The sequence below is a fragment of the Tauraco erythrolophus genome, unplaced genomic scaffold, assembly GCF_009769465.1.
Source record: "Tauraco erythrolophus isolate bTauEry1 unplaced genomic scaffold, bTauEry1.pri scaffold_105_arrow_ctg1, whole genome shotgun sequence".
Classification (NCBI taxonomy): Eukaryota; Metazoa; Chordata; class Aves; order Musophagiformes; family Musophagidae; genus Tauraco; species Tauraco erythrolophus.
In genome coordinates this window covers 26,070-37,291 of record NW_028238567.1, presented here as the reverse complement: position 1 = coordinate 37,291, position 11,222 = coordinate 26,070, and the positions used below count along the sequence as shown (strand labels likewise).

Genomic DNA, 11,222 nt, shown 5'->3' with positions numbered 1-11,222 from the left:
TCAGCTTCTCACACTCCCTGCACCAGCTGTTCACACTCCCTTTTCTTTCTCATCCTCTTTATCGGTGTTTTCCAGCTTCTTCAATAACACAGGCTTAAATCATCAAGGCCGGGCCCCAACGGTAACTGTGTGTATGATTCCACATCTCAGGATGGGAGGAAGTAGCAGCTTTAAAAGTTTGCAAACTGGTAATAGCACGCTGTAAGGGCAATCTCATTTGTGAAATGTTACTAAATCATTAATGTGTCTTACAATTTCCTATAATGAACTTTTTTTTCTACTGGACACTTACACACTAACTTTTCTTTCTTCTTTGAGTCTCGTTGCCTTTAAACATTATAAATCTATGTAGATTTTTTTTTCTGAAATCTTTTTGCTAGAGAGTCACTAGTTACTGTTTAGAGCAAAGGTGAGGCTGAAAATGAAGGAAAGGTGGATTGGAAAGCGATGTGACCTTTGCATTTTGTGAAACAGCTACACAGAGATAGTGTAGATGACATTCAAAGCAGAATTCAAAGTGTTCTGGGATCCACTTGCATATAATTGCTGTGATATCAACCATATATTTCCATGTTAAAGATGGTAACGGCTAGTGGTGGAAAGTTGTATCTGTAAAGGCACTGAACTGAAGATTTTGGAATAGCTGTGAGGGGAGAAAAGTCAAGACAAAGTAGTCTGTTTTCAAAAATAATTAAAAAAATATCCATAGAAATCTGAATATTGATTATTCTTAAGATACTTCTGAGAATCTTATGGTATATGTATTGAACAATAGTATACTGTTTACTTTGTTATAAATACACTAACCAAAAATCCCACAGTGTTTTGGTAGTGGGAGGGGCTGTAGGGGTGGCTTCTGTGAGAAGACACCAGAATCTGCCCCCATGTTGGACAGAGCAAGTTCCAGCCAGCTCCAAAACGGACCCGCCACTGGCCAAAGCTGAGCCAATCAGTGACGCTGGTGCTGCCTCTGTGATAACACATTGAAGAAAGGCTAAAAAATGCTGCACAGCAGCTGTGAGAGGAGTGAGAAAAATGTGAAACAGTCCAGCAGACACCAAGGTCAGTGGAGAAGGAGGGGAAGGAAGTGCTCCAGGCACTGGAGCAGAGATTCCCCTGCAGCCCATGGTGAACACCATGGTGAGGCAGGTTGTTCCCCTACAGCCCATGGAGGTCCACGGTGGAGCAGATATCCACCCTGCAGCACATGGAGGACCCCATGACAGAGTAGGTGGATATGCCCTAAAGGAATCTGCAGCCCATGGAGAGAACTCACGACAAAACAGGCTTCTGGCAGAAACTGTAGCCCGTAGAGAGGAGCCCATGCAGGAGCAGGTTTTCTGGCAGGACCTGTGGTCCCATGGGGGACCCATGCTGGAGCAGTCTGTTCCTGAAGGACCGTATGCCATGGAAAGGACCCATGCTAGAGCAGTTCTTGAAGAACTGCAGCCGGTAGGAAGGACCCACTTTGGAGAAATTCATGAAGGACTGTATCCTGTGGGAGGGACTTCACACTGGAGCAGGGGAAGAGTGTGAGGAGGAAGGAGTGGCAGAGACAAAACGCATTATGATCTGGCTGCAACCTCCATTCCTCATCCCCCTGTGCAGCTCAGGAGTGAGGAGGTAGATAATTTGGGAGTGAAGTTGAGCCTGGGAAGAAGGGAGGGGTGGGACGAAGGAGTTTTTAGATTTGTTCTTATTTTTCATTATCCTACTCTGATTTTGATTTGCAATAAATTAAATTAATTTCCCCAAGTCAAGTCTGTTTTATCCATGACGGTAATTGGTGAGTGATCTCTCCCTGTCCTTGTCTTGACCCACGGGCTTTTTTGTTGTATTTTTCTCCCCTGTCCTTGTTGAGGAGGGGGAGTGATAAAGTGACTTGGTGGGCACCTGACAGCCAGGCAAGGCAAGGTCAACCCACCACAGAGTTGCAGTACCCAGTAGGTCAGGTCTTGTCCATGATTATGCCTGTGGTAGTAACTGTTAGATGCCTCTTTTTTTTTTTTTTTTTTTTTTAAGATATGCTTACTGATATTATTGTGAATGGAAAAAATATGCAGCTGAGTATAGATGTTACTGTGGATGTGCTAATGGATGTAGATGGCCTCAAAGGAAAGGGGTTATAAGTGATCAAATCAACTAAAAGGATTAAAAAATAGAGTGGAAAGATACTTCAGTTTTTTGTACAGTACTACTCAAGAATATGTTTTTAACATATTTAAGAATATCAAGAGTATATTTATAGTATTTGTTATTAAAAGGGGGGCCAAAATAATTTTAAAAGGCAGATGTCTGATAGTTTTGTTATGAGACTCTGTAGAGTGTAAGACAAAACTGAATAGAAAAGTACTGATTATGGTTTCTGGGTGATAAAAATCTGATTTCTGAGATCCTCTCTCAGCTCCTTTATTGGCTAAAGGCTCTATTTGTGATCAATCTCTGTTTTATTTTCAGGAGAATAGCACTGTGCTTAAAATGGATGTAAATGGAGAGTCCAGAACTACCATATCTACCCTCCCTGTACCTCTTGCAGAGGTCAGTTCTGCAGGCAAAACAGAAGCAGAGAAACCACGATGTTCCAGTACTCCCTGCTCACCAATGCGACAGACAGTTTCAGGCTATCAGATCATTCGTATGGATTCTAACTACCTGGTTGGCTTCACAACTGGAGAGGAGCTGCTAAAATTAGCCCAAAAGTATACAGGAAATGAAGATAATGAAGGGGAATCCAGGCCTAACTTGCACTCTAAACAGCCTGATTCAGGACTTACATGTTCCTCCCGTTTGTACAAAACTAGAAGTAGGTATTATCAGCCATATGAGATCCCAGCAGTAAACGGGAGGAGGAGACAGATGCCCAGCTCAGGGGATAAATGCACTAAGGCTTTACCATATGAACCTTACAAGACACTTCATGGTCCCTTGCCTCTTTGCCTTTTAAAAGGTAAAAGGGCTCACTCTAAATCCCTGGACTACCTCAATTTAGATAAAATGAGCATCGAGGAACCTGCTGACACAGATATACTACAATTTCAGCTCCAACACCTTACCCTTAGAGGAGACCATATGTTTGCAAGAAATAACACATGAACTATGAACTATAATCTAGAATTTAGAACCAGTTTCTGGTTATTTCTCTGTTGCTGCAAAAATCCACTCATACTGTGTACATGACTGTCCACATTGTAGGTGGTAGCAGCTAAATGTTATCAGAAAGCAATTTATTTTAATAGAATTTTGACAGTGCATTGTGTTACAAATACTTGGAAGGAAAAAATCTTTCCAGAGCAAACAGCTTCTAATGCAAATTTGACTGCAGCTGGTGGATATTTCTTTGGACAAAAGAAAGGCTTTTGGTTTTTGGATTTGGGTGGGGAGTTTTGTACAGTTATATAGTATTTATGGTAATTTAATACTGAAAAATTGATGGTCTGTTTGGTTGTTGCTAATTTTGGCTTGATGTTAGAAATTGCTCTTAGATAAGTACTCAAGTTATCTTTTTGTTTCTTACTGTATTCTACAATAAAATGTATGTATGATTTTTTACATCATAGGAAGGAATGTGAGCTTGGCTAAATTGGATCACTTGTTATTTTAAACCATCCTATTCAAACATTTTGAAACTGGGTTTGCACTGGTGGTGAGGGGGAAATTCACTCATAAAATAAACCTTTGTTTATTTGCTACTTTAAACCTATTAAATTATTTTTTTTAGTTTCTTCATGGAAGTAATTGTTTGCCTCCTCTGTTTTACAAAACGAGTTTGGAATAAGTATTTGAAATATTAAAAAATATTTTTGAGAGTTAAGGGGTTGGATTTTTTGTTAATATGACTTATTTTTTATGTTGCCTTGACATGTAAACAAGGATTCACTTCAGATTCCAGTAAATACACTACAGTCTACATCAGTATGTCAATAAAGTTTTTCATTTTAATTCATGATTTCTATATAATATAGTAATGGATGATGTCAAATAACTCTAACATTTCTTTGGAAATTAGTTTATTTGAAGCACTGAACACTTTTATTAAGTTCTGGAAGACAGATTTTTAGATGGAGTGCAAGTGAAGTGTTTCTATATCAGTCCCGAAGAGCTGATTCTGGATTATACAACAGAGTAGATTAAATATACTGGCTTAATTTGTTGCTTAAGAATTTTTTTTCCGAATACGACATCGAATGGAGTTTTGACAGATATATTCTTAGATATATTTAAAACATGTTAGTAACTTATGTTTAAAAATTAAAAAAATATTTTAGACATTTTTAGGTGCAATCTATTATTGAAGCAGTGTGCAACTTCGTTTTGATTTACTTATTTAGAAGTTAAAATTAAGATCATGTTGTTTTGACAGATAGGAGCTGCCTCACGTTCACGAGCCCTGGTCCTCATGGGGGACTTCAACCACCCTGATATCTGTTGGAGGGACAACACAGCAGGGCATAGGCAATCCAGGAGGTTCCTGGAATGCATGGATGATAACTTCCTTCTCCAAGTGGTAGAGGAACCAACAAGGAGAGGTGCTTTGCTGGACCTTGTTCTCACCAACAACAAAGGGCTGGTGGGGAACGTGACGCTCAAGGACAGCCTTGGCTGCAGCGATCATGAAATGGTGGAATTCAAGATACTTAGGGAAGCAAGGAGGGTGCACAGCAAGCTCACTACCCTGAATTTCAGGAGAGCAGACTTCGGCCTCTTCAAGGATCTCCTCGCTAGAGTACAATGGGATGAGGCCCTGGAGGGAAGAGGGGCACAAGAAAGCTGGTTAATATTCAAGGATCACCTCCTCCAAGCTCAGGAGCAGTGCATCCCAACAAAGAGAAAGTCAGGTAGGAACACCAGGAGGCCCGCATGGATGAATAAGGAGCTCCTGGACCAACTCGGGCACAAAAAGAAGGCCTATAGAGGGTGGAAGCAAGGACAGGTAGCCTGGGAAGAATACAGAGCAATTGTCCGAGCAACCAGTTCAACAAGGCCAAGTGCAAGGTCCTGCATGTGGGTCAGGGCAATCCCAAGCACAAGTACAGGCTGGGCAGAGAATGGATTGAGAGCAGCCCTGAGGAAAAGGACTTGGGAGTGCTGGTGGATGAGAAGCTCAACATGAGCCGGCAATGCGCGCTGGCAGCCCAGAAAGCCAACTGTATCCTGGGCTGCATCAAAAGACGTGTGGCCAGCAGGTCGAGGGAAGTGATTCTGCCCCTCTACTCTGCTCTTGTGAGACCCCACCTGGAATACTGCGTTCAGCTCTGGAGTTCCCAACACAAGAAGGACATGGAGCTGCTGGAGCGGGTCCAGAGGAGGGCCACGAAGATGATCAGAGGACTGGAGCATCTCTCCTATGAAGACAGGCTGAGAGAGTTGGGGCTGTTCAGCCTGGAGAAGAGAAGGCTCCGGGGTGATCTTATTGCAGCCTTCCAGTACTTAAAGGAGGCCTATAGGAAAGCTGGAGAGGGACTTTTTACAAGGGCATGTAGTGATAGGGCAAGGGGCAATGGCTTTAGATTGAAAGAGTGCAGATTTAGATTAGATATAAGGAAGAAATTTTTCACTCAGAGGGTGGTGAGACACTGGAACAGGTTGCCCAGAGAAGTTGTAGATGCCTCATCCCTGGAAGTGTTCAAGGCCAGGTTGGATGAGGCTTTGGGTGACCTGGTGTAGTGGAGGGTTTCCCTGCCCATGGCAGGGGGGGTTGGAACTAGATGATCTTTGAGGTCCCTTCCAACCCTAACCATTCTATGATTCTATGAAACATAACTTATTTGATCAGTTGTTTCTGGTACAATTTAGGGTTTTTTTGTTTCTCCTTCAGAATGAATAGCAAGAACTAGTCAGTGCATGTGTTGTGCAAAATGAAGAGTTCTTTTAATTCTGTCACTTACTGCACAATTGTACCTGAAGGCAGTGAAGAGGAGCCCAGTAGACTATGTTTTATTGCTTTGGTTAATGTTTTCTGCCTTATTAGAATATTTACAACTGTTGTGCTGCGAAGCTCTGCTCTAAGCAAACACTACTCCCTTATCATACAGCATAGTTTTCTTATCCTTAACTTCAAGGGCATTCTGCCCTTGAGGCCTAACTTTAGAGCTCCAGTCCTTATTTACACAAGGTTTTCTTTGTGCAGTTTCTTCAAGGATCTGCACTCCGACAATTCCCCCTTTCTTTTCTTGCACAAAGAAAACCCTGTGCACGAGACTGTCAACCCCAGTTACTGGCATGTTATTTTGGTACAGCCTTGCAAAAGCAGTTTCTAGCATACTACTTCCCTTTCTGAGGGCTTTACTATTTCCACTATATCCAAGATTCTGCTGAGCAGGAGGGTGTCAGTCGGCAGGGTCGTTGTGGAGAAGAGAGGCAGGCACGGCACCTTCAGGGCGTCCCCTGTTTATCCACACAGTGTGCTCTGCAGCCTCCCTCAGCTCCGCTCTGAGCCATCCCTTTTACACCCTCAACAGAGTCTATGAAAAAGACACTGACTGGGCGTTGCTGCACGCATGGCCAGTGCGTGCAACAAGGTTGCCAGGTACGTGCTCTGCTGGCTAACAGCGGATTTTTAAGTTGTAACATATTTCTCCTAGCTTCCTTTTTCAAAGTTACGTGCTCACAACTAAGTCTAGTTTGTAATTCTTTGTCATTAATTCGGTACCAGTTAATTCTTCTCCTTCCAGTAGCTCCCTTCTGATTGGAAAAAACACACAAAGCATATATACAAGCAACTTTCACACACGTAATATACTAAATCATAAGAAACATAAAGACAGTTTACATATCAATATACAATCTTCTATTACAATTATTTTGAACTATTTTTCTCATTCTGCGTCTCTGTCACCCCTGTTTGATCTGTCAAATCTTGGATCCCTCTTTCTCTATCTCACTTCGCTGGAATTTAACACATTTACACAATTTACACATTTACACAATTTACACATGCCTTTCTTCATACAGACTAGCAGTAATTGTTCTAAGATTTAAGTGATGACATTTGCTTGTTTTTCTGACCAGCAAGCTAAGTTTTCCATTTGTTTCAATGCCTGGGCTGCCGCTGCTCCAGGCGCAATTATAGATGCAAAGACTCGCGCTGTTACAGACCACAGCCGCACTTCATCGTTGCAGTCAGACGTAAGACCTGTACTTCTTTTTGCTCGGTGCAATTGACGTGACACATTTAGCCATTGCCTATAATTAGGGGCCAACATTGTTAGCTGGCCAAGGTAGCGAGGTCCTCCATAAGCATTTTTTGGGCTACCTTGCCAAGCGCGGTCACCGCAAATCAGAAAAGCATTGGGGGGTAATTCTTTGGCAGTATCGTTATTCCATAACAGTAAAATTTTATGGCTTCGATTAAATGACGATTGGGCACCATAAGCGCCGAGGCTAATTTTTTGATTAGATTGTAATCCAATTTTTCCCAGGCCTGATCCGCAATATCTGTCTACCTTAAACACAAAACTTTGTATTGATCATTAGTTGGGGACACATCTGTCCAGCTGCCATCTTTGGAGACGTTATAACGGAAATGCCATCCCAAGATCTGAGCAGTTTGGCTTTGGAGGCTTGCTATGCTGGCATACTTGTCGCTAAAAACAACACGTTTGTGTAACGTGATTGTTGCTGGCACTACTGATAGGGGGATAGGTATAGGGATAGGTATAGGTATAGGTATAAAACTATATTAGCTACTATTTCTATGGATAGGTATAAGAGTAGACACAAAACTGCATAAAACTCTGGAATACATAGCTCTGTGAAGTAACTCTGTGAAATGTTAGAAGTTATCAAATACTAATCCCTGCTGTGGAATGCTATCCAGAAAGAAGGCCGGTAAGAGAGACACAATAAATGATGGCAAGGTTGTAACTCGTGACCCATAGGGAGAAAAACAGACAAGGAGGAGAGATAAGGACTAACAAGAACTAACATTTGTCTTCAAGCAATAACAAGTAGGAGACAGCCAGGTGCCCACTCAAGGCCAGGGAAACGGTTTAGCTCTACGGGCCCAGCCAAAACAAGAATTTCGGAGATTAAGGGAAGAAGTGAAAAACACACAGCGAGGAAGACCTGCGGCCTTCATCTCAAAGACCCCTGCCCACGACCACCAGGAGGCGTGTCAAGGAGGAGCCTGAGGCGGATCTTGAGGCGAGGACTATGGAAATGATCTCCCGAGAGAAAGACTGCCCGTTTGGGGAGGGGGTTATGAGTGTGTCTGTATAAATACAAGAAAACTGCCACGGTGGGGTGTGCACGTTTGTGGTGGAGCGATCCCCCGTGCACCCAGCGCTGCAATAAACATACCTACTTTACAACTTTCCAAGTTGTGGAGTCCGTGTCCGCACATCACTACCTACAAATTATTATCCTAATAAATTTAACTCTTGTGGGGAAATATACGGAAGACTGCCCCCTTTTTTTTTTTCTTTTGTTTATCAAGCATCAACAAAGAATATACATCCTTGATTAAACGATATTGGCTATACTTCTGTCGTGGGTTAGGCTGCTCCGACAACCAAACCCCCCCACAGTCGTTCACTCACCCTCCTCCAGCCCCAGGGATGAGGGAGAGAATTAAAGGAGAAATGGGAAACCCGTGGGTTGAGATAAGAACAATTTAATAGAGATGATTTAATACACAGTGTAGATGCTCACCACCCCCTCGTATGCGAAGCCCGTCTCGTCCCGAAGCTGCAATCCCGGATGAACGCGAGGCCCCAAAATAGAGAGGGAGAGAGAGAGATAGTACTCCGAGAGTGGGAGTACTGGAAGAGAGGGGGGGGGGGAAAGGCAATAGAGCGAAAGCGCAGAAGCGCAAAAGAGCCAAAGCGGCGAAAGAGCCAAAGCGCAAAAGCCCTTCTTTCCGGCTGACCCTCACCTTTATACTGGGCATGGCGCTGCATGATATGGAATACTAATTGGCCAGTTTGGCCCTCAATCTTAAGTTCCACCACAAATCACAAGGGGAATCGTGGCCCCCTTATCCCGGCTATGCTCCCCCCTTATCCCGTCGTGCTTCTGCACTCCAGCCAGGACATGGCACACTGAAAAGTCCTTGTCCAACTACAAACATCAGCGTGCTATCAACATTTTTCTCAGAGCGAGTCTCTGAGTAAAACCAAAACACGGAGCTCTTCTAGCTGCTAAAAAGAAAGAGCTAACTCTGTCCCAGCTAAAACCAGGACAACTTCTGACATTGTTTATAGTTTTACCAGATACTCAAAGAGAGATCAAAAAGAGAACAGATAAGGAGAGGACTGCTTGTGAGGAACAGCTAATGAGGAGGGAGGATGGAACGTACTGCCTGTGAGGAACAACTTGTGAGGAGGGAGAATGGTTAGTATCAGTTCCCTACCATTCCTTTATAGGTATTTTGTTTGCAAAGCGGCATACACTGAATTAGGCAACAAGTCATAATAATAAAAATTATTATAAGTACCAGAAACAAAAAATAGCTGTTTTATCCAATTAAGATTAGGAAGCCATGAGAGTAACTAAGAAAAATCAAATCCTCCTTGCTCTTTAAATCTAGTAGCTAAATCTTTCAGTTGTTGAATTTTCTTTTCTATCAATTGAGAATTGTCTGTCAAATTGAAACAACACATTTCTTTAAATTCTTCACAGCCATGATTATGTCTAAGGAGTAGGTAATCAATTGCTGCTCTGCTTTCAAAAGTAGCTTCTCTTATTTGTGTCATTTTGGTCCCAATAGCCGTGAGTGCCTGTGAAGTATAATTTATATCTTTAACTAAGGCACAAGCAATTCTTTTTATGGTATCATAGCCACTCAAACTCCAGGTGCTTTCTGCCAGTGGTTGTGGAAGCAACCACTGGATGGCTGGAAACCTAGGCTGTGCTCCATGCCACTGCCAGGAACACTATCCTGGGCCTTGAGAAACAAGTCCTATGGCAGCATGGCACCTCAGAAAGAACTGAGTCAGACAATGGGACTCATCTTCATAGCAACCTCATAGACACTTGGGCCAAAGAACATGGCGTTGAGTGGATATATCACATCCCCTATCATGCACCAGCCTCTGGGAAAATTGAACAATACAATGGACTGCTAAAATCGACACTAAGAGCAATGGGTGGTGGAACCTTCAAACATTGGGACGCTCATTTAGCAAAGGCCACCTGGCCAGTTAACACTAGAGGATCTGCCAATCGACCTGGCCCTGCCCAATCAAAACTCCCACATACTGTAGAAGGGGACAAAGTCCCTGTAGTGTGCATGAAGAATATGTTAGGGAAGGCAGTCTGGGTTAGTCCTGCCTCAGGCAAAGGCAAATCCACCCGTGGATTGCTTTTGCCCAAGGAACTGGGTGCCCTTGGTGGGTGATGCAGGACAGGGAAGTTCAACATGTACCCCAAGGGGATTTGATTTTGGGAGAGAATAGCCAGTGAATTAAATTGCATTATGTTAGTTGCTAAATAACTCTGTTACTGTATGTCATCATTACTGCTGTTGCTGTACGCTATATCAATGGTATTGCAGTAACAATCACCCGCATTAGCGAAGGATGGATTTTGATGAAATCGAGAAAAGCGCAGTGATGATGGAGCTAGAACGGGCTTTGGCAACTGGTGTCCAGCAACTTCCCTGAGATAGACATCTTGAACCCACAGACATGGATAGTGCCAGATACACCAACCGCGAGCTCCGGATGCAGCATCCAACAACCTAACACTACACGCCATTTTTCCTGACCTAAAAGGCTGTTATGATAGATGGAGCCTCAAAGTCATGGATTAAATGAACTCAATGGACATGTTAGAGGGACGGCCCACAGACTAAGAGGATGATATCTGCATATATATATATATATGTATATATATATAAATAAAAGACAGGAGCAGTGGTGGTGATTAATTGGAAAATATATGATCTGAGCATGACGCAAATGGTATAGAATAAGGGGTGGATAATGTCCTGGATTTGACTGGGATAGAGTTAACCTTCCACAGGAAAAGTGAGAGGAGGCACAGCACAGGCAACTGACCAGAATTAGTCAGAGGGCTATTCAATAACATATGCATCATGCCCGGAGACTATATATTGAGGGAGCTTGCCGAGGGAGGGGCTTTTTTTTTGCATCTTCGCAGATCGTGAACGGGCTGGGCTGTGCAGGGGTTCCGGGTTCTGGGTTCCGCGGTCGACGTGGTGAGCATTTGTACTGCTCCTTTGGTACTGCTCTCTTTTTGTTAATACTATCATTGTTTTTACT

General features: G+C 43.0%; 1 protein-coding gene across 1 annotated transcript; it reads left to right on the top strand.

Moving 5' to 3' along the window:
* The first annotated feature begins 2,463 nt into the window (after nt 1–2,463).
* Nucleotides 2,464–3,093, top strand: LOC147526095 (macrophage immunometabolism regulator-like). The gene has a single exon (XM_086630500.1). It carries the CDS (start codon nt 2,479–2,481, stop codon nt 3,091–3,093), a length of 615 nt encoding a protein of 204 aa, XP_086486626.1. The 5' UTR covers nt 2,464–2,478.
* Nucleotides 3,094–11,222: the final 8,129 nt, after the last annotated feature.

Bases quoted from the DNA above. Each gene is read 5' to 3' on its own strand.
- LOC147526095 (XM_086630500.1), top strand. From the start codon at position 2,479: ATGGATGTAAATGGAGAGTCCAGAACTACCATATCTACCCTCCCTGTA.